The sequence below is a fragment of the Urocitellus parryii genome, chromosome 1 (genome assembly GCF_045843805.1).
Source record: "Urocitellus parryii isolate mUroPar1 chromosome 1, mUroPar1.hap1, whole genome shotgun sequence".
Taxonomy (NCBI): Eukaryota; Metazoa; Chordata; class Mammalia; order Rodentia; family Sciuridae; genus Urocitellus; species Urocitellus parryii.
The window spans coordinates 107,182,789-107,206,955 of NC_135531.1; the positions used below are offsets into that span (position 1 = coordinate 107,182,789).

General features: G+C 37.5%; 1 protein-coding gene across 1 annotated transcript in view; it reads left to right on the plus strand.

Annotated features, from left to right (window-relative positions):
* The window catches only part of Fbn2 (fibrillin 2), a 217,949-nt gene that overhangs the window by 188,014 nt on the left and 5,768 nt on the right, over positions 1 to 24,167 (plus strand). Inside the window, exons 49-62 of the mRNA XM_026415046.2 lie at positions 1,856 to 1,981; positions 2,545 to 2,697; positions 3,565 to 3,630; positions 3,927 to 4,052; positions 4,606 to 4,725; positions 5,674 to 5,796; positions 6,257 to 6,388; positions 13,403 to 13,528; positions 14,852 to 15,058; positions 16,030 to 16,155; positions 17,361 to 17,483; positions 19,050 to 19,166; positions 19,782 to 19,910; positions 22,149 to 22,268. Coding sequence (XP_026270831.1) covers positions 1,856 to 1,981; positions 2,545 to 2,697; positions 3,565 to 3,630; positions 3,927 to 4,052; positions 4,606 to 4,725; positions 5,674 to 5,796; positions 6,257 to 6,388; positions 13,403 to 13,528; positions 14,852 to 15,058; positions 16,030 to 16,155; positions 17,361 to 17,483; positions 19,050 to 19,166; positions 19,782 to 19,910; positions 22,149 to 22,268 — 1,794 coding nt within the window. The remainder of the gene's footprint in view (positions 1 to 1,855; positions 1,982 to 2,544; positions 2,698 to 3,564; positions 3,631 to 3,926; positions 4,053 to 4,605; positions 4,726 to 5,673; positions 5,797 to 6,256; positions 6,389 to 13,402; positions 13,529 to 14,851; positions 15,059 to 16,029; positions 16,156 to 17,360; positions 17,484 to 19,049; positions 19,167 to 19,781; positions 19,911 to 22,148; positions 22,269 to 24,167) is intronic.

Here is a 24,167-nt window from a genome sequence, read left to right on the forward strand (position 1 = left end):
CACATGTGCCAGGCGAGTGCTCTACCTCTCAGCCACAGTCACAGCCCTTCTTTTTTTTTCATATTTAATCTTGATTCTTTGTGTGTCTATGATCCATCTCTTCATGGAGCAATAATAGCAGCTATAGCCACCATATTTTACATATATATATATACATGCTTCTTTGTTTCACGTAACCTTGGCTACCTTTTCTCTTTGTTTCAGATAATCTTGGCTACCTTTTCTCTTAGTGAAAAGTATAGATATCTATGATTTAGTTAACAGCTTATTGAACTTCAGAAATATTTTTCTTTCTGTAAACATTCTTAGTCATGCCACTATTTTGCATTTCTGAAAATCTGGCTTTTAAACTCTCTTCACTATAAGAATATTTCCTTTAGGCTAGTGTCTCTTGTACCAGTTTTTCTGAGAAGACTCCTCCTAACATGAGCACACATGCTTCCACATGTGTAAATAGCCGTGTGTGTACACACACATAAATCCATTCCTATGTTCCACAGGCATTACAGTGAACACATGGCACCTTTCTAGGTGGTAAAAATACACACAAAAAAATGGCTTTGGGGAACTTGCTGCCTAATGGGAGAGATGTATTTTTGTAAGCAACCCTGTTTTGTATGGTCGTCATGACAAAAACTACTCTGGAGGCATGTCGGGATGTGGGAGTACAGTATGAGCTTGTGAATAATCTTGATAGTGGTGAGACGTGGAGGGTCAAGAAAGTCCATCACAAAGAATCCACGACATTCTGGGTTGGGTGGGAATTTACTAATGAAAGAGGGAAAGAAAACAGAAGAGGCTATTTGAAAACAGGCAGCACAAGCATGGTAAAGGACATCATGGGGCTGACTCAGAAGACTGAACTTAATCTTCCAGGCCATGTGGAGGCATTACAAGGATTCTTGGTTTTTTGGTTTTTAGAAGGGCTGTGATATGACTCATTCACTAAAATTCTGCTGATATGAATTGAGATATTAGTGTTCGCCAGACACCATGCCCCAGGGGCTGAGGATGCAACGTAAGCTAAAGCAACATGGCATGTCCTCATGGAGCTCACGTTCTGATGTGCCTCAAGTTATGTAATATTGATTCAGTCAGTTAAAGTAACCCATGGAATGTGCACTTTCCATGAAAAAAGTGTCCAAACACCATTGCTGGGATATCCTTATTTATTTTTAGGAACCATTCTGGGACCAGGGGGAAATAACATTCTCAGTGTATCTGGGCCCTCCTACTTCGTTAGGCACAAATTTTTAAAGTTATCAGATGGGTTCTTTAGAAAGGCAACCAATCCAGGTGGCAGTGAGACAAGAGAGGAAAGGTGCAGAAATCCAAGAGACTTGCAATGATACAAGTGGGAACTGAAGATGGGTTGAGGAGCACTGAGGAGGTAGAAGGGAAGGCCATGTGCAAATAGCAAATAGCATATGGGGCTTAAAAGGTCAGAGGGAGAAATAAGGTTGATTTCATGCTCCCCATTTGGATTATTGAGAAAAGGATCAGGAAGTGGATCAGTCACTAGCTATACTGAGTGATGCATGAGATGTTGAATTGGCCACATAAGTAGGCATATGGCTGTACACACACCTTGAGGACCAAGTATAAGGAGCTGGTGATGACTTAGGACTTCTCACATACAGTTGGTTGAAATTGGATGTAGTGTTTGACTTTCGAAGCATTAAATGGTTTATTTTAAAAGCATAATTTAAGCATATACATAATGTAATCTCTTATTTCATACTTAACCTCCATTGGCTAGTAGTGTACTATTGTGGTTTGGACAAATAACGTATTTTCAGATATTAAACAGTGTATGGATTTGAATAAACTAACAAATTCTCCCTCTGCTCTGCAGATATAAATGAGTGTGATGAAGATCCCAACATCTGTCTTTTTGGTTCCTGCACCAATACCCCAGGGAGCTTCCAGTGCATCTGCCCCCCTGGCTTCGTACTGTCTGATAATGGACGGAGATGCTTTGGTAAGTTTTGGAATGACTTTTCAGTCATAATTCACCCTTAGAAACTCAGAGCTAGATGGCAAACCATCATGCTAGTGTTTTCTCCTAACAAAATACATGTTTATGGTAATATATATATATTATAACATATATATAATATATATAATATATAATATATATATAACATATATATGTAATTTTAAAATGTAAGTCTCAAAACTATGTGTAACAGACAATTTTTCAGGCCCTACATGTTCTGCCTGTGAGAAATGTTCTGTCAGAAAGATATATATATATAGCTGAGCGCAATGGCGCACGCCTGTAATCCCAGAGGCTCCGAAGGCCGAGGCAGGAAGATCACGAGTTCAAAGTCAGCCTCACCAAAAGTGAGGCACTAAGCAACTCAGTGAGACCCTATCTCTAAATAAAATACAAGACAGGGCTGGCGGTGTGGTTCAGTGGTTAAGTGCCCCTGAGTTCAATCCTTGGTACCCAAGATAAAAAAGCAGAGAGTTATATACAAATTGATCCATCTGTTTAAATGACCAGTAAGGAGCTCTGTTATGTTTGATTTCTTAATTAAGATACTCGCCAGAGTTTCTGCTTCACGAATTTTGAGAATGGGAAGTGTTCAGTACCCAAAGCTTTCAACACCACCAAAGCAAAATGCTGCTGCAGTAAGATGCCAGGAGAGGGCTGGGGCGACCCCTGTGAACTGTGTCCCAAGGACGATGAGGGTAAGAGTGACGGCATAAACACATTTGCACCAGAGTTTCAATGTCTGTTGAGTCAGTGTGACATGTAATTTGTGAATTTTTTGAGGGTGACATGGTCCCCTCATGGATAGATTTTGATGGTTCAGTGAGCATCCTCGTCAGGGAGACTTCTTTCAACATTTGTGTACAACATGTGTAAGCACAGGGAGACCTGCCCATGTATTGCATTTTTCCTCCCAATAGCTGGTATTACTTGCTTTCAGAAGAATGAATTTGAGAGATTCATGGAAGGAGATGCAAGAAGAAAATGGAAATTATATTCCAGATGGTTACAGAAGTTTGGTGTGGGGAGTTTGGGGGTTGCACGCACAAGCCCCTGGGTTAGATCCCCAGCACCTCACACACAAAAAGTCCCATGTGGGCATAGTATCACAAGCTGTAGTTTTCAGAATATTATCTAGATTCTGAGAGTTGAATCGCACAGTAGCTCTTCGCTTGAAGAAGCCAGCAGCCTCCTAGGTCTTGTGAGCATCAGTGAATTGTAGAATAATTCCCTACAGGATCAAACAGGCCTGGTCTCCAGGTTAGAGGTGGCTTCTGTGTGTAAAGGGCAGGGAGGTCTTTTTGGTGGCTCATTGTTAAATGAACCAAAAACAGAAAGAACAAGAAGACCTAGGTGGGTGGCACCCTGGAAGGCCAAGCTCAAGTGGCCTTCTATAAATATACTCAGTGTTGCTTTTGATATAAATCTTGAAAATAGAAGACTCTTGTTAAGGACACCTGGGTATAAGAAAAATAAGTACAATTTCATGTATATTGTTAATTGGTTCTTAAGTTCTCTGATGGTTGAGGCTCTTGAATGATGGGAATTTATGTATTTCTCTGCAGTTGCATTCCAGGATTTGTGTCCATATGGCCATGGAACTGTCCCCAGTCTTCATGACACACGTGAAGGTGTGCTTTCTTATATATTTTATTCCTATAATCACATTTTATACAATATATTTTTTCATTTACTATATAAGCCATGCTAATTGTACTATGTAACACATAGTATATTTATCTAATGTACATTTATAATATTTTTGTATCATTTGCATTGTATATGAGCTTGTCATGATATATGAAATATGTGTTTCTCTGATGAAAGAAATATCATTTTATTAATTTTAATCTATGTTGGACAGATATAAACAGTATTGGCATGTTTTTTTAATATGAGGAAGTTCATGAGCAGTTGTGTGTTTCAGATGTCAATGAATGTCTTGAGAGCCCAGGCATTTGTTCAAATGGTCAGTGTATCAACACTGACGGATCTTTTCGCTGTGAATGTCCAATGGGCTACAACCTTGACTACACTGGAGTGCGCTGTGTGGGTGAGTTGGCTCCACATAATTTGAAAGTTCTGTTTTGTTGCTCAGATTCAGCAAAGAGTGTCTCAGGTACCCTGGGTGGTAGTGGGATTTACAAAGTCAGGATAAGTAACCAGTAACAGTTCTTTCTTTACCCACCTTACTTTTCCCAGACTGATTTGGTTTATGTGATGATGGAGAGAGTTGTGTAACTTCTTGTCTTCAGTCAAGTATATAATTTCTCTAGCAACTTAGAATGGCCAAAACTTATAACTAGGAATGAGATCCACTTTACTTTGTCTTATCATATCTTCTCTTAAAGCTGAGGACCATATCTCTCTTTTGGATTTATGATATTTAGAAAAAGTTTTGCAGTTTGGGTGTCAGACCTTGTATACCAATACTTCATAAAGTATTGGCATAAAGAGCAGCCAGCTAAAGCCAGGGGGTGCAAGGGTCATTGTGCACTTCAAAGATCCCGGGAATGTGTGAGGGCCAGTGGGGATCTTCATGGACATGCTTCTTTGAACTAAAAGTTCTCCAAGCCTTGTGGCACTTTCTTACTCTTCTCTTTCAGATACTGATGAGTGTTCAATCGGCAACCCATGTGGAAATGGTACATGTACCAATGTTATTGGGAGTTTCGAATGCAATTGCAATGAAGGCTTTGAGCCAGGGCCCATGATGAATTGTGAAGGCAAGTGGTTCTTGTCTGAGCATGATTTCATCTTGATATATAAAATGTATTTTAATGCTTTAGTCTTTATGTTGTTAGGATACTCTGCTGAAGTTCATATTCACCTCAAGTATATTTTCCTTTACCTTGGTGAGCAGACAGTAGCTGCTCTAAAAACCTTACTTGATAATTCTAGATCACCTGGGGTTGGCATCTGCTGATTTTCTTTTCGCTTGAAATTGGATCATATTTCCCTGGCTCTTCAGTATATTGTTAAATTTGAATTTATACTCCAGATATTGTGAATGATATAGTCTGAAATCAGTTCTGTTGCTCTGAAGGATGTTGATGCTTTTGTCCTCGGCAGTTAATGTGGGTGGACACTGGAGATAGCTATTGTCTGGCAGGCCTGTGGAGGGTAAAGGCTCAGATTTTGTTTCTGCTCTTTAAGCCTTCCTGGCCAACTTCCTTGGTTTTGCCCCACAAATTCATGGTACAACTTAGGCTGAGCATGTGGAAAACAGTATTGTTTCTCTCCAGTGCTTCCCTCACTCTTTAGCAGCATTAGTTGTCCCCACATTCCCTCTCCTGGTTCATGTGGACAAGATCTCAGGAAGTTTCTGTTGGACATTGAGCTACCAGGTGCAGCCACTGCCAGGACTATGGCCATCTGCAGGGTAATTTCAGGGGGAAAAAAAAAAAGTGGAAATAACTCCCTGCTGGTTGTTTGCGCTGAGTTTCAAACTCACCACTAAAAACTTCAAGTTGCTTTTATATTTTTTTCCCCAGAGTTTATAGCTGTTATTTATTGAGGAAGAGTTTACCCAGTACCGATATCTACATACCAGAAGTGGAAGTTTTATTATCTTATTGCTTTTTATATGGCCTTCGAGTAAATACATTTGAATTTCTTTAAACAAACAATTAGCGCTCTAGGCTAAGCACATGCCTCTCCATCTCTTTGATCAGATATCAACGAATGTGCCCAGAATCCGTTGCTGTGTGCTTTCCGCTGCATGAACACCTTTGGATCCTATGAGTGCACGTGCCCGGTTGGCTATGCCCTCAGGGAGGACCAGAAGATGTGCAAAGGTAAGGCCACAGACAGGGGTGTCATTAGAACTTTACTTGCCTTGCTGGAACACAGTTTAGTAATTTTATAGTTCTCAGCGGGCTTCTTCTAGAGCTTTACAGAAATAAATACGACAGCATTTTGCTGGTACATTTTCATACCTACATAACGAGACATCTGATGGTTTGTGCAATTAAGCTAAAGAAGGTAAGAGGGGTTAAGGAGCCACCCTGTTACAGTCTTGGGTTCTTAAGCAAATATTGCCCCTCCCTGGAATTATTGTTAGGATTAGTGCTGGAATGGTTGTGAATCCGGAGTATAGCCAACACTTGAAGAGACCACGATCCACCTTTCTGTCTCATACCATAAAATAACATTTTTAGAGCCAAAGACCAAAAAATGTGACTTAAAATTACTGAAGTATAGCCTGCTTCAGACCATTTCCTATTTTTGCTTTTTCCTATTAAAAATGCTATATAGATCTGGATGAGTGTGCTGAAGGGCTACACGACTGTGAATCCAGAGGCATGATGTGCAAGAATCTGATTGGCACCTTCATGTGCATCTGCCCCCCTGGAATGGCCCGCAGGCCTGATGGAGAAGGCTGTGTAGGTAAGCTCTGAAGGATGATTCTGTGTATGTAATGTGCCTGCTCCAAGCCACTTGGGTGTCGCTGTTCCCAAATCTTCCTCACTGCAAACCAGCTGTTTTTCCAGCTGTGTGAAAGCTCAGTGTGCCACAGTAAGCTTTCGACTGTATCAGGGTCCACACCAATGTAAGAGGTTCTGGATCATGCAGTGGTGAGTATGCAGCCTGAGAACATATGCCCTTTGGTTTTTCATGATCTTCTGTGTGCTGAAACTCTGAAACTCTAGATTTAGAAAAGGGTTAATTCCTGAATGACATGTGCAATATAAAATTAATTTTTTTAAATGTTTGAAATAATCCATCACATTATGAGTGGATTTGTCACTATAGTGAAATACCTGAGATAATTAACATAGAAAGGTTTATTTTGGTTCGTAGTTTTGGAGGTTCCAGGCCATGGCCAATGGCCCTGGGTTTTGGTTCTCTGGTGAGGCAGCACCATCATGGCAGGAACACATGGCAGAGCAAAACTGCTCACCTCATCAGCCAGGAAGCAAAAGGGTGAGAGGAAGGGGCTAGGGCTCTACATTCCCCTTTGGGACATGCACCTAATGGACCTCATTTCTGTGTTAGTCTCCTATCACTGTAAAAAAATACCGGAGAAAAATGACTTACCGGAGGATAGATTTATTTTGGCCCAAGCTTCAGAGGTTCAGCCCATGGTCTGCTGGCTCCATTGCTGTGGGCCTGTGGTGAGGCAGAGCATCATGACTGAGAGACGTGGTGGAGCAGAGCTGCTCACCTCATGGAGGCCTAGAAGCACAGAGAGAAGGGGCTGGGGATGAGACCTACTTCGTTCATTGTGCCCCCACCTCCTACAGCTTACACCACTTCCTAGTCATCCATTCAGTTATGAACCAATCAGTGGATTAACCAATTAATGTAATCAGAGCCCCGCCTATGAACATTGCTGCTTTGGGGACCAAACACATGAGCTTCGTGTGACACCAGTTCCAGGTGTCAGGTCCTGGAACTGCCCTAAGTAAGCTGTGTGCCTTCAGAGTGATTTAATTCTCAGTCCTTCCTCAGTTTCCTCACTGTACTCAGTGAGCAGGATTGGTGGAAGGAGTGGAGTAGAAGGGTGTTTGCTCTGCCCCTAATAGTCCATGATCATGTGAACTTTATTTTACAAAGAAAAGATCCAGGGCCACATTTTACATGTGTATCTTTTCTTGTTAAATGACAAGATGTAGGTTCTGGAACTTTTCTGATCCTCAAGCTCTTCATTATACTACACTGACAGCTGAAATGTTTGCAAAGTTTATTTTTGACCACAAGGAAACTTTTCATTTTATGCAGACAATGTTTTCATGACTAGAAATTCCATAAAAATAGCCAAAATATTGGAAAGTGTTTACAAAACTCAGGATGAAAGATAGAGCCCCTACAAATAATTTTCAACAATGTTAAGTACATGAAATTGAAATCCAACAAAATTACTCAAAAAGGTCAACTGCAATAATAAAATATTGCAAGCTACGGAAGTTACACAGGAACTCTAAAACCTTTTGTAAAGAAAACTGTAAACTTAATCAGAGGTGGAAACTTGACTATGCAATATAATATAGCCCAGTAATTATTTCTTAAATAAATGAATAAAGATCTCTAATAAAAATGTACCAATATTATTAAATTTTAATGAAAATGACAGCAGAATAACTTTTGAATTCATTAACATTTTAGGGGAAGGAAGGTTTTATTTTTAAGTTGATAGAATAGAGGAGTTTCTTCTATCTCATTTTCAAACCTGGAAGATTTTAGAATCATGACAGGTGAGGGAGAATACAGGACTGTCTTGATCAAAAGAGAAATGGTCACCACTGCAGCTTCCAAGAACGCCTTCTAATGATGTAAAATTTCAAACAAAAACATGGAAGATGTTTGGTAGCATAATCTTCTTTAGATGTTGGTGGATTGCCCTAATTTTTAAAGTTCATCCAGCAATCTTTGATTAGAAGGTTAGGGACAAAAGTGGGGGAGAGCAGTGAAAGTGTCTACCCACCAAAGTATCAAGAGAGGTGGAAATGAAGGAGAAGCTGGTAGCATAATGTTTAATTATCCACAAACTCATCTAGACGTGGAGGCTTCTAGAGGTAAGGCAGGACGAATAAGAGGAAAAGCATCAGAAGTAAGGCAAGAAGAAGAAGAGGAAAAGCATCAGACTCTAAGACATAAGTGTGCCTGTGAGTACAGATCTTTATCTCCTTAATTATCTGAAAGCCTGAGTGTAATGCCAGGACAGAAAGCATGACAGATTGGCAAGGAAATGTTCCTACAAAAACTGCAAATTGACACTGTGGAAGTGTACTGGTTGTGACCTGCTCTGCTGTTGTTTTCAGCAAGTAGCTGAACTGGAGAAAATGGTCCAAAGATGAATTAATTGTACAACTCTGCAGCTAATGTTTACATATTGGAGAAAAAGAGAAGAAAGGAAAATAAACAGACTCAAGAACCTCAGGAAACGAAGAGTTAGAAAAGTCACTCTAATACTCTGTAAGAGATATTATTAAGTAAAAAATGTAAATAGATAAAAAAAAAAGATTGGGAAAGAGAAGACAAGACAATATTAAGAATTGAGGATCTAGTAAAGCCCTGGGAAGAAATAAAACTCCACAGAAATTAAAGTCACATCAGAAGTCATAAAACACATGAAGACTGAAAACACAATCAGGAATGTGGATTTGCAAGGGATCAATAGAAAGACCAAACAAGGGGAAGACAAATAAATCCCTAATGCATGCATCATAGAAATCCTTTAAAAAAAACAAAATAAACAAAACAGGAAAAATATTCAAAAATGTTTGAGTATTTGGGGAAGAGTTTCATCATAAAAGGCATACTGACTCATGAAAAGCTGGTGCAGAGCAGTTGTTCATGGCTTCAGTTGTATCTGTTGAACACTTATGATGTTTGGGGTGCTGGGGATACAGTAATGAACTAGAGGACAGCTCCCCTACTCTCCAGGAGTTTATGTCCTGATCTAGAAGAGACAGGCATGGAATAAATAAGGACATCAACATGATCATTTCATAGAGTGGCAAGTCTTTTTAAGAAAATAATATTCCAGGACTGACTCGGAGCTCCTGTCGTTTGGAAGACAGCTTCTCTGATGAAGCTGCAGCCAAGAAATGAAACAAGAAATGCCAAGAGCGAAGCACGTGTGGCAGAAGTGAGGCAAGCAGAGCTGAGTTTGTGTAGGAGAGCGGCGAGAGCACTGTGGCCACTATGAAGAGCTTGGCTTGATGCAGAGCACACTGTGGAGGAGTGGTTTGTGGGCCCCAGGGATGAAGGGTGAATAGGAAAATCTGGTTTCTTTTCCACCAGGTCTGTGACCTTGGGCAACTTGGCTTACCTTTGTACCTCAAATTCCTCCTGTAAAAATAAATAGGAATAATGAGAGCACTTACCTCATAGGGTTGTTGGCTTGATTAAAGAATTATAGAACCCTTAGTTCAGGGCTTGGTAGGTGGTAAAATTTCAATTGTTACTTGTTGTTATTGACTAATTTGCATTTTTAGAGATTTCTGGCTGCCTTAGGTAATGCATTTTAAGGAGGGATGATTTCATTTAGGTGGTTTTAAAAATTATCCAGATGAAAGGATAAAGATGGTACCATAAAGAGTCTAGAAAGGGAGTGAAGTGGACTGGAGTTCAGCAACAGATGGTTCTGCTGATGGATATGGTAGGCAAAGGAAAAGAGGCATAAAAAAATGAGTCCTGGGATTTTTACTTGAATAACTGACTGGATGATGCTACCCTGGAAAAGCCAGAGGACCAGAATTTGTGAGAACACAAAAGAATAAAAGTTCTGTATACTGTCAAGTGGGCAGAGGGCAGAGATATAAATTGCTGGCCTATACATCATGCTTAAAACACACACACACACACACACACACACACACACACACACACACACACAGGATTGATGAGAACACCAGCCAGCAAGACAGGAAGTTCTCCAGGTTGGTATGGTGTCTCAAGAACTAAAAAAAAACACATGATGCAAGTGTCAGGGAGTAATAACCTTAATATAACACTATTGAGAGGAAGAATAAGAAGCTTTGATGAGCTGTTTGGGAAGCTTCAATGGACAGATAGAGCATGTGAGTTAAGAAAGCATCAGATGTTGGAGCTGGGGTTGTGGCTCTGCGGTAGAGCGCTTGCCTAGCACGTGTGAGGCCCTGGGTTCGATCCTCAGCACCACATAAAAATAAATAAATAAAGGTATATAAAAAGAAAAGAAAAGAAAGAAAGTATCAGATGAGGAAGTAGACAGGACTACCGTAGATCCTTTTTTTTTTTTTTTCAGGAGGTTTTATCCTAAAGGAAAATAAAGAAATGTGGCAGCAAACTAGAGGGGTAAAATGTGATTGAGAGAGTGTTTGTTAGAATATAGTTTCTAGAGAATGCATGCTGAGGGGTTCAGTCCTTGAAATGTTGGAATGCAACCCCAGACTGCCAGTGCAGGGCTGGCCTTAGGAAAACCAAAGACACTTCATTGTGGGCAAAGGACAAAAGGCCACATCCTGGAAGCTCACAGTGAAGTGAGATCGTATGCATTTCAGTGTCAAGGGAATCATTTTAGAAAATGGGAGCATGAACATTCTGAGAAACAGAATGATCACTGAGGAAGAACCGAATAGCCACTGGCAACTTGAATGTGAAAATGGGGCATGTCTGGGACTGTTTTCCTCAAGCCTGTTGTGCTGCACTGGGTTAGGCAGGTGAGCATGGACAGGAGTGATGGAAAATGAAAATGTCAATTACTAGCAATGCTGATAGGGTCCAGAAGTTGGCAAAGGATAGAAAGTGGATGCTGGAAATGAAGATTTTATAAATGGCACATCAAACCAAAGTATACCTTCTAAAGTTACAAATGCCAACAACAGCAACCCCTGCTTTTTGGTAATTCTCAAAGTGAGTGGCAGTAAAGCAAAAGTAATCTAAGAATTTGGGACATATTAAGTTATCTTTCAAGTACAAATGCTCTGTTATACATCTGAGCTCAGGCAGTATATTTAGCAAGAGCCCTTTTTGAAAAACACAATTCCGACAACTAAAATGTTAATTAGAACAAAGGTGGGATGACATTAGGGAAAAGATTAGATCAAGGTGGCAGACCTTGCACCCTCAGATTCTAGAAATAATAAATAGGCAATTTTTAAAATTCAGAGATTAGCTCAGTACTTTATATATATTTTAAATGGTTGTAATATTATTTTTCCTAAAAGGGAAATGATATTTACCTCAAGACACAACGTGGTGAATTTCAAAACACTAAGAGCAAAGTTAAAATCCTTAGAGCTTCCAGAAAGAAAAGCTAGATTCCCTACAAGTGAACAGTAATGCTGAGTAAAAGAAAATAATTTTTAACTAAAATTCTAAAATCAAGTATGGAAACAATCAAAATAAGACCTTGTCAGAAATCTGTTTTAGAATGTATTTACCACTCAAATACCCTGTCTGAAATAATTCCTGAACTGTATACTCTAATATAATTTTTTTAAATTAATCCAAGAGAAAGTGATTGTATATGTGATGCGGTGGAGAGCCAATAAGCCAGTAAATTTCGTTATTTAAGTAGATGCTGATGGATAGAACATTACAAATGTAACAAGACAAAGTTTCTAGATCATATTAACATGGTTGTTGGTACTGGCAGAGAGCAAAGAGAAGTAAATACTCACAAAGGTGCTTGTTACAGAAGCTTTTGGAACAAAAAAATATATGCATTTAAACTCTTGACACTGGTAGAAAATATATGCACTAAAATCCATTATGTTCCAACACCCCATATATAGGACACCTACAAATTGAGCAACAAAGATTTAATTCAAACTGCTAGAACATAATGGGTAATTTTGAAGCATGCATTGAAATTGTTTGTTACCACTAGAAGAATAAACAGTACACTGTAATTTCTAAATATGAGTTGGGAGCAAGAGGAAGGAGTAGAAAACTAGACTAATCTAATAGCTGAGAAAAGGAGGAAATAGCACAGTACATGTAAAAAAATAAAACGGCAGGTGAGAATTGAGACATGACAGTCATGATAGATGTTGGCTAAATTGCTGGTTTAAAGATAAATGTAATTTAAAAATTGTTTAAAATGCAGCAAGGTGCTTTTTTTATTAGCTACACATGACAGTACAATGATCTTGACAATTCATACATTTGAATCAAATGGGGTATAATTCAGCAAGGTGCTTTTTACAAGAAATGTACCTTAATCAAATGTGAGATAGGCTGAAAAGAAAGCAATAGAGCAAGATATTCAAGGCAAGCGCTGATAAAGAGAAACACCTGGGGAAAAAGACTGAAAATGAAAATTCGGTCAAGATGAAAGGAGCAATTTATCCAAAAGATAAGATTACCATGAGCTCCCCTACACTCCTAACACCATAGCTTTGACAAAAAAATAACTAAATAATATTGAAGAAATATGAAATAAATACAATAAGTACTTACATGGGAAACTTTGATAAAATAATTTTGTTCTAATAGATTGATTTCTTTATCCCCTATTGCCTCTCTCACTAACTGCCCTCACAGAGGACAGCTTCTGTGGTATTCCCCAGAGCCTTCCTGCCTGGCCTGGGAGGCCTTTCCCTCCTCCCACCCTGCAGCCCTCAGCCTTTATCTCCTGTCACATAAACTCACAGCTTCTTACCCAAAGTTCTTCCCCTTTGGGTCTGGAGTCTTGGGGCAAGTCCATCCCTTCCAAAAGCCAGCTTTTCCATTCTGAATAGAAGCCCATCCATCTTCCCCAGAGGGAGGTGAGTGGGAAGAAAATGTTCCCTTAAGAAAGAACCACCTGGAAGAATGAGGTAAAGATTAATTATTGTGTTTAATCCCATCTTGGTATTTTGATAAAAGAAGTTCTAAAAAAAAAAAAAAAAGATATAACTCACCGGAAGACAATGGGTAATTTATGATTTTACAGGCCACTCATTTTTCATATTATTTGTTTTTCTAAAGATGAAAATGAATGCAGGACCAAACCAGGAATCTGTGAAAACGGGCGTTGTATTAACATAATTGGAAGCTACAGGTGTGAGTGTAATGAAGGATTCCAGTCAAGTTCCTCAGGCACTGAATGTCTTGGTAAGTTGATACATGAATTATGTTTTACTTGGTAAATAAGACATCTGTTTTATGATGTCATCACAGAAGAGTGCCACATATAAATATTCTTGTCTGCTAAACCAATGTTCCAATCTGAGTAATCCACATACTTCTTCCTCAAAGTACACATCTATTAAAATGACCTATTTGTACACGTGTGTCTTGTGGTGCACATCTATGTGTAATATAAATAACAAACTTAAATAGACTTTACAAAATTAAGATTAATTAAGTTCTATGGAAAATGTGACCTTAGTAAAACTTACATCAGGGGATGATTTAATTCCAAAAGAAAATATTTGCAATGTGAGGTAAGCTCTGCTGATATTAATGCAAATTAAATGCCACGTTTCAAAAATGAAGGTTGATTTTTATATTAATGGTACATAAAATGTTTTACAAAATATTCTCCTGTGACATTGTGTTGTATCTTTAATGCAAAAAAATGTGCATACATTATAACCATTGCAGCTAATTATGGCAACTGGAAAAGGATGGTATATTAAGATTTAAAGCAAACAAAGAATATCATCATTTGATGTGGCATAAAAAGACCATGTTCCGACTATGTGCAGTCCTTCTCAGAATGAGGTCAGCTGCTTCAAATCCCAGGACATTTTTTAGTCCGGAAAAAAGTTTTGTTTATTGCTGTCTCCAGTCTAAACCTTTATTAATAATCAATCTTTTAGGAAATTGAAAAGATAACCTACAAGGAAAGTGTAATTTTCTGCTCATATTACAAACAGTTTCACTATGGTGGTTTATAAAACCATATTATAGATTTCCCTCAGAGAGATTCCTTTATTTACACTAAAAAACAAAAATTGCTCAGTCCAGATTTTTTAATAATATTTTAGAAGAGAATGACAAGAGATTTGACTGAATATGTACCAAGCTCATAACATAGTCTAGAAGTTGCTTTTCAAAAGTAAATCATGTTGCTCCTTTGCTTATTGAGAGAGAAAATTTTAATTTTCCTTTCATTTGGATTCTATGGGAATGGTGGTTCATTATCCTTTAGTTGCTCATGGATTGAAGGAAAAAGATACATCTGTTGGTATAGTATCACTTTTTGTCAAATTTAATGAATTGTCTGTAGTGAATAAAACCCTGTGAACTTAACCATCACCAAAACTTTACAGTTAAGCTGTCTTATGCAATGTGGATTATTCATACAAAAGAACACTTATCTTTAAAACAAATATTGCTGAGGGAAAGCATTGATTGTCCTATTTAATTTGAAACCCAATATAATGAAGTGTAAGTTCTCTAGCCTTAACTCTTACTACTTTGCTGTTTCAGACAATCGACAGGGACTCTGCTTTGCAGAGGTATTACAGACAATGTGTCAGATGGCATCCAGCAGTCGCAATCTTGTCACAAAGTCAGAATGCTGCTGTGATGGCGGGCGAGGTTGGGGCCACCAGTGTGAGCTTTGCCCACTTCCTGGAACTGCCCAGTACAAAAAGATTTGTCCTCATGGCCCAGGATATACCACAGATGGAAGAGGTGAGGAGTTGAAAAACATCATTTATCTTATCAATATAGTGAGTTTCATTAATTTGGATTAATTTGAAAGAAGAGTGAAAATTGATGTAATGATAATAGCTTAAATATTTGTATGTTTCTGTTTACATATGTGTGTGTATTAGATACACAAATAGAAAGGATGTTCTTGTCTAAGTTGGAGAAATTTTAAAATATTTTTCTTCATATCAAACCTCTAGAAGGTAGAATTTATTATTCCAATATCAATGAATTAGAAACTGAAACACAAATCTAATATAACAATAAATAATGTTTCCAAGATCATGCTCATTTTAAGGGACTATAATTCCAGGAGTGGAACAAATCTGTCTGACCCCAAAGTGCATTCTTGTAACCTCCAAACTACACTTGCCTTACTTAAGTAAATATTGTTTATTTGTATATAGGAATTTCTTCTATTTGTAGCATAGTCTCAAAATAACAGTCTCCTGATTGGTTGGTGGTTTCCATTCTTTGGTACACCCAGTTAAGAAACCAATGTTCTGCAAATGGCCATTTTCCTCCATTATTACACAGATTCCCAATTCTTTGCCTGACTACTACCAAAAATTATTTATTCAGAGTCTAATAGAAATGTGAATTTGAGGCCAAAACTATGGGAAATCATCTCAACTTCCAAATTAGTTGGATTTCAGAGAGGTAGCCCTCTAGATGACAGGGGGGGAAAAAAAGAAGATTGATACTGAGATAACAAAATGGGTATTCCTAGAAAGCAATTTCAGCACACATCCTCTTTTGTTTATGTCTTTGCATCACTTCTTTTCCTTCCATGTTTCTATTCTTTGAATAATGAAAAGATTCTCCTGAAGTACTATGGGTATTTGCCGTCGGTTTTCTCATTTCAGTTCCTAAGTTTCTCTTCACTTCAAATAATTTTCACTTTGCATACATACTGACCCTCTCTGTTTATTGTTGGTTTTCTTGGTCCACAGATATTGATGAATGTAAGGTAATGCCAAACCTCTGCACCAACGGCCAGTGCATCAACACCATGGGCTCCTTCCGATGCTTCTGCAAAGTTGGCTACACCACAGACATCAGTGGAACATCTTGTGTAGGTGAGTGTTTTAGTCAGCTTTTTCACTGCTGTGACAAAAGATCTGACCAGAACAACTAGAGAGGAGGAAAAGTTTATTTGAGGGCTCATGGTTTCAGAGGTCAACAGAGGGCTCTATTCCTCCAGGCTCTAGGTGAGGCAGGACATCATGGCTAGAGAGTGTAGTGGAGGGAAGCAGCTCACATCACAGTGTTCAGAAAGCAGAGAGAGAGACTCCACTCACCAGATACAAATATATACACCAAAGCCATACCCTAATTTCCACCTCCCCCACCCACACCCTAACACTTCAGTTACCACTCAGTTGATCCCTGTCAAGGAATTAAATCACTGATTCAGTTAAGACTCTTATAACCCAGTCGTTTCTCCTCTTAACCTTCTTGCACTGTGTCACGCATTAGGTTTTGGGGGACATCCAAACCATAACAATGAGGCTGGGCACCTCTGTGTCTGGGACTTGTCTACTACGGTGTCTTACAAATTGCTTACTGTCAGTATAGGATCTTTGTCAAGGAGCTTCAGAACACACATTTTATGAAAATGATGCCACTCCTCTCAATAATGTGGTTCCTGACAGCACCATTTCAGCTACTTGTTTGACCATGTGGGCTGCAGAAATGCTCAATTCATCAAAAAATGTCTATTCAACCTCAGGGAAACCTAAAAATTATGAAATATTCTTTCAATATTTTATCTTTTAATTTACAAATACCCACTTATCATTCTTTTGATGAAAGAAAAATGCCTTTATTGTGAGTTTGCATGTTTTGTATATAAAAAGAATGCCTTTTTTACTATTCTCTGCATAAAAATAAGCATCATCTGAAATTTCTATTGCTAAGCAGTCTCAGTAGAGAATCCTTTGACTGTTTTATTGTTTTTTTCTTATTTTTTTATTACCTCATTCTGACATTTGGAGGTGAGGGGACTGCCCTTTATTGAATTTTTACAAAATAATCGATTTAGTTTTCACTAAAGAAAAAAAATATTTCCTCCATATTTCATCAGCTTATGTGATATCCCAGTAGATTACCCATTTCAGTATTACTTTAAGGAAAATCTTCCTGTGTCTCATTTATGTCTGGCTGTATTTCATTTTAAGTGCCAGAGGAAAAGCAAAAAGAGTAATATGAGAATATGGAGGGAGGAGAGAAGCTGGTTGTTTCTTTTAACCAGGACTTTAATCTTCACATCACTTTTACTTAGACCTTGATGAATGTTCCCAGTCCCCAAAACCATGCAACTTCATCTGCAAGAACACTGAAGGGAGTTATCAGTGCTCCTGTCCACGGGGTTATGTCCTGCAAGAGGATGGGAAGACGTGCAAAGGTGAGCAAAGAGACTCCAGAAATTATGAGCCTTTTCTCTTTCTCTACTTTCAGATTCTGATATTAGGTAATCAGGGATTATACCATGTGCATCATCATCTTCATAACAATGCACCTTCTCAGTGGCTATTTTATTAGTCATAGAAACTTCTATCAAAAGGCCCATTAATGGAAGCAGAGAAAATGTTTTAAAGTCCAAGAGTTGGCTCCTTAGAGCAAACCACACACATTTTTTAAAAATTAAAACAAAGCAAAATGAAATGTAGGCAGGGGAAGAGTTGAAACAAATCCCTAAAAGATTTTCTATTGTTACTTACCTAAGATTTCATTTCTCTAAGCTATCTTTATTACATATCTGTTGAAGAAAAGTGGAAATTAATGGGTAAATTATATTAAAAGTAAGTTGTATTAAAAGTAATTATTTTTAAGCTAAATTTAATTATTAAAATAGTTTCAATAGTATACTCATATTTGATTTTGTAGGAAACTTCACCCTTGTGGAATAAAAGGACTAAGAAAAATTTTAAATATAGATTATCCTCAGTAAAATGAGATTTATTTCCAAAACATACCAAAAACAAACTAAGAGCAAGACCTAATATTATCTTGAACATGTTTGGAGAGCCAGTATGGGTGAATTTAATTTTGCAGTGTTTATAATATGAGTGCAACTGAAATATTTTAAGCCATAAAATAATGAATCAGTCTTGTCTACATCTTATATTATGTCGTGAATGTATTTTAAATGTATTTTCCTAATTTTTCAGACTAACCAATACCAAATGTTGAGTTTTCTTTTATATAAGTCCAAATATTAATACCATGGTGGGGGTATACTAGGGATTAAACCCAGGAGTGCTTAACCACTTAGTCACATCCACAGCCCTTATTTTATTTAGAGACATCATCTTGCTAGATTGCTTAGGGCCTCATTAAATTGCTGAGGCTGGCTTTGAACCTACGATCCTTTGGCCTCATCCTCCTGAGCCACTGGGATTATAGATGTGCACCCCCATGCCAAGTTATGAATATTATTTGTGACTAAAATTACAGAACCTGTTTTTGCTTTTTGCTTTCTGGTATTGATGGTGTTTTTATTTGATCTGGAGAATCCAGCTGGATGCTTGTGTTAGGACCTTCATCAATTTTGCAATTCAGCTTTATTTTTATTTGATCCCTCCTTTACTAGGAACAATCTGAACATACTAAAGTGCATTAAATGCAAGAATTATAACCTTTGAATGTTAGTTTTGAGAATAGTTCATGGAACCTATTGTGATCTGGTTAGTTACTTTTAGTTACTTATTTTAAGAAAACTGTGTTCGGATTGCCTTTGTCATCCTATCATAGTAGCCCATGATATTGATGCCATTCAAATACTGGGAGAGAAAGTGCTTGTTGTCATATGCATATAGAAGCCCACAAAGATCCCAGCAAAAAAAAAAAAAAAAAACAGAAATTGCACAAAATACTCCCAATGAAACATGCATGCCTCCTGCGGTTTCATGAGAAAGGATGCGTAGCCAGCTCACTGCTCTGATTTCCATGGGACTGTCTTTAATTTCAGACCTCGATGAATGTCAGACCAAACAGCACAACTGCCAGTTCCTCTGTGTCAACACCCTGGGGGGCTTTACCTGTAAATGTCCACCTGGTTTCACCCAGCACCACACTGCTTGCATTGGTAAGGCAAAATTACAGTCGGGGACTTTCACACACTTTTGGTAGGTACATGAAAGTTGTATTTAAAATGATTACTAAATCGTGTCTTCATACTTCTATTTAGAACAAGCCCCTTGTAATTAGTGGTCTAAAGAAGTTGCCAATGGTACAGACATTTTTTCAAAAGAACAATATCCTGAGAAAGAAAGGCCTAAACAGTCCAAGCACATGTGCACCGTATATTCCAGGCAATGCCTCTACATCATGTTCTGAAAATAGCTATGGTGTCCAGATAAAAATGTGATTACAGGCTCGTGGTAATTTAGAGCATGCTAATGAATACAGGGCATTTTTTTTTTTTTTTTTACATTTTAGAAAGCACATGCTAAAAGATGTTCCGTCTGTATTCTCTAAAATTATTCCTGCAGTGGCCCTAAAATACACCCTAGTTTCAAACCTCTCAGAAATACAGTTTTTCTTACCATGTTTGCCTTTAATATAACAGTGAATGCAGGCTTAGGTTTTTACATAGTGAAGATTAAGCTTTCATCCATCACTTTTTACTTCATGTAGTAAAATGTAAGTCATGTGTGAATAACTGGGATGCCTGACACCTCCTTCTTTGGTGCTTTGCTAGACAACAATGAGTGTGGGTCTCAGCCTTCACTCTGCGGGGCAAAGGGAATCTGTCAGAACACCCCTGGAAGTTTCAACTGCGAATGCCAGAGAGGGTTCTCTCTTGATGCCACTGGACTGAACTGTGAAGGTGAGTTTATTTGCTTAAAAATCCTTTATCTCATAACAGCAAACTACATATTTCGCTCAACCTCCAAGCCATTAGATGATAAATTGCAATCATCTCAAAAGAGAAAATGATGGTTTAGCAAAATAGAATCTGGCAATTGAATTTTGTCCATAAGTTTTAGTGATCTTTTTGAGAGCAGAGGAAAATGTGAATGTGATAAAACAAAAATTCTGGAATTACAAATTAACTTTTAAAAATAAGCTGTTTGAATGCCAAATGCTCTCTGTGGATGCTAACACATGGAGTGGTGGGGGTAGGCGAAGAATAGAAGTTTTTTGGCTTAGACAAAGGGGAATGAAGGATAGGGAGGGTGGATGAAAATAGGAAAGACAGTAGAATGAATCAGACACTATTTTCCTGTGTTCATATATGCATACATCACCAGTGTAACTCCACCGTCATGGACAACCACAAGAATGGGAATTTATACTCCTTGTATGAATAATATGTCAAAATACATTCTACTGTCATGTATAACTAAAAAGAACAAGTAAATTTAAAAAAAAAAAAACCTCTTTACCTAATCATTGATCTGAGAAATAATTGATTTGAAAAAGAAATCTGTGCTCAACATGGTTTACAGTGGCATACAAATATACCACAAATTAACAATAATTGGGCTTTTGTTCCATGATGGTTAAAGGTGTAAAAGTTAAATGGAAAAAGAGAACCTGTTACCACAGAGAATTAGAGAAATGTATTGAAAGCACTGGGGGAAACTGATGGCTATTTCTTCTATCTTACATGGGCTGAGACTCCTGCCATATTGTCTTTTTCTACAATGAGTTTTCTCTATAAAGTCTCCCCAGCAATAGGTATTTCCTCTAATAAAATCCAAAGGAACATTTCAGTGGTGACAAAATAAGAATCTGCCTCCAGTCGATAAAATACCATCCAGGTCTTCAATGTTTATATTGCAAGATCTAGTACATTATAGGACAGATGTATTAGGATTGGTCTCTTCTATTGGATAAACCATGACCAAGATCATGAGCTGCATACATTTCCTTCTACATTCTTATGTAACCTTACAATGTATATTTTTATTGATTTAATTATCCATTTTAAATAAATTATTCCTAGACATATGATTTTGAACTCTTTCTATATATGTTCAAAGTATTTAATGAGCTCTTTATAAGACTTATAGGATTTTTATGTCTTTCAGCCAAAAACTTATTTTAAAACTTTTGAATTTTATCTGGGCACAGTGGTGCACACCTGTAATCCCAGCAGCCCCAGAGGCTGAGCCTGGAAGATTGCAAGTTCAAAGCCAGCAATTTAGCGAGGTGTGCTAAGCAACTTAGTGAGAACCTGTCTCAAAATAAAAAATAAAAAGGTGCTAGGGATGTGGCTCAGTTCCCCTGGGTTCAATCCCTAGTACCAAAAAAAATTTTTTTTCAATTTTATATTTGAAGTCACTGACACACTGAAAGTGTTCTGAACTTACAGCTGCTTGCCATGTGTGAGTCCAGCTCATGACCATGCACATAAGATACCACTTATTAATTATCCATGTAAATTTGTTACACATACATCAGACATGCCGATTTTATTTCACTCTTTCTGGGTAGATTTCAAAGCCTCAGTTGTCATTCCAAAAGAGTATGCATATATGAACAAAGAAATTACTCCATATGTATAATAATACCACATCTTGTCTAAAAATAACAGTCAAATACTTAAAAGGGATTTGCATCTAATTAACCTTAAATGGTAATAAAAATGTTCGCTTCCAAAACCATTATACTTTTTAGGTATCTCTTAGTGCTTGTATCTTCCACAAAATGAGAATTACATGTGAATCACTTTGGAATCTACTAGAATATGTAAAGTGTGTATCTTTATCTATATATAGATATGTATATAATTTACCAGATAAATCATACCGTATGTAGTTAATCAATCCAAAATGCACAACATTTGTGGTTGCTATGGTTGATTTGCTGAAATTAAGCTGTTATTCAGAGCACTGATATACCATGGTCTGGTGGAGAGCATAAGAATGAGCTGGTTTCTTATCTCTGAACCATGCTTTGTGCCACCACTGACTAATAACCATGTGACTTGGAAAGAAATCATAGCTTCTCTGGGCACCATGTCTTGTTTATTTGTTCCCCTGAAGGTTGTGTTTAGAATGCATTTAAGAAGAGTAGAGGAAAGGGGGACCTAAAGATTTTGCTGGGGTTGTTTTTGCAGATGTTGATGAATGCGATGGAAACCACAGGTGCCAACATGGCTGCCAGAACATCCTGGGAGGCTACAGGTGTGGCTGCCCACAAGGATATATTCAGCATTACCAGTGGAACCAGTGTGTTGGTGAGCGCTCATTGATTACATAACCCCTGCTTTATTTGCCTTAAAGTATCTCTACATAAAGTGAACAAATAATAAAGGTCAAAGTTTCAAAATAGCCTTTGAATTCTAGAACTTAAAAACTAGTACTTAAGACCGATGTATGGGAATTCATTCTACTGCATGTCTGAAAATATCTATGATAAAAACGCTTTTGAGTACCCAATGGTAACTCAACAGTAATCTTATTTTAAATTGCCACTAGAAGTAATCTTAAGTTTCTGAAGATAGGGTGAAGAATCATCATCATCATCATTTGCCCTAGTCAGCTGCTTTTTATCAGGAATTTGATGGCTTTAGATTTGGGACTTAAAGGCTAACCCATCCATTCCCCTCCTATAAATCTAAAAGAATTCAGATCAACTTAATGAGGAAAGTCCATCTGTGCTGTCCTGTCACAGAAATTTAATGAAGGATGCAAAGTATTTTAAAGTAGAAAAAGTAACCTGTAACAACAAGTACTGTTGACAACTCCAGACAAAGTGTTGATAAAATATGTAGGCACTCGACTCTGTTTCTTGCATTGATAATCACGGAAATTCTTCAGTGTCAGAGCAAGCCATCAAGGAGAACATTATTCTATTTGAATAACCAGCTGACTGACTTAGCATATGCCTAATTTCTTGGCTCCATTTGAGTGCACTTCATAGACACACCATCCAACAAATTTTGACATTAGAAGCCCATGTTGCAGAGCTGAAGGGAAACAATAGTCCTGCAGAGAATGATGGAGGCTTCCTGTTTGTAATGATTTAAATTACTCAATGCATTATTCAAATATAATGCCATAGTGGGCCACTAAATAAATTAATCTCATTTTACCCTTTGTGATCCTCTCCAAAGAAATTTCAATGACAGTTTGGTGAATTGAGAAGATCATGAATGAAGTGTCAATTCAATCTCTTTATGTTTTTTGAAGTTCCTGTCTATAAACATTTAGAGCAAAATTAGCTGCACAAGTTTTTTATGAATTTAGGAGCACTGTTTGAAATGACCTAAGAATCAAGGTGGTGTAGTATATCCCAGTTTCCCTTTATGAGATTCTCAGAGTGGGTACTTCCACACAGGCATCAACCAAGAAGAGCTTACACTAGAGTTCAGCCAGAAGCCTGTGTGCCTTCTAATCAGAGGAATAGTGGTTTCAAAGATGAAACCAAAACTAAAAGTTAGTGAGGCAGATATCCTCAGTTACAAATTTTAATTTGTGAGCTCACTTTTTTTAAATGACCAACTCTAAGCAACAGGCGCCTGTGTCTCTAACTCACAGCAAGAATTTTATTTCAGAAGGTTCTAGTTCTGTGCAAAGTTCAGAAATCCAGCTAGTCTCTAAAAAAAAAAAAAAAAAAAAAAATGGCTGCCTTTCTTTCCTTAAATCCATACAACACAGTTGGAATTTTAATTCAAATATGTGGCAGAAATACAATGAAATCACCCACCAGAAACTAATACAAGCAACAAGTTAGCAGAATAAGAATTGTGACAAAATTCAAATTGAAAGGCCATAAACATTCTTTATCTGTGACTTTGAAATATTTTCAGTCATTCGTACAATTGATGGGAGAATATAGAAAAGAAGTATCTCAGACAGATTTATCTGGGTCTTTTAGTAAATGACCAGAACTGTCAGTCAATGCACTAGACACTTTAAATTGATAAAATTTTAAATTTATGATGTTATTAATATCACCACCAATTCAAGAAAAATAGAATTCTTTGAAAGTGTTAATATTTTAAAAAGCTTTCAAGTCAAACTAACAGTTACCATAGAGAATTTAAAACATTCCATTATCTAAGATTATACTGATGGTAACATTCTCACCTATTTACAAGTACTATAATTATTCAAAATTGAAGATGTGTAAA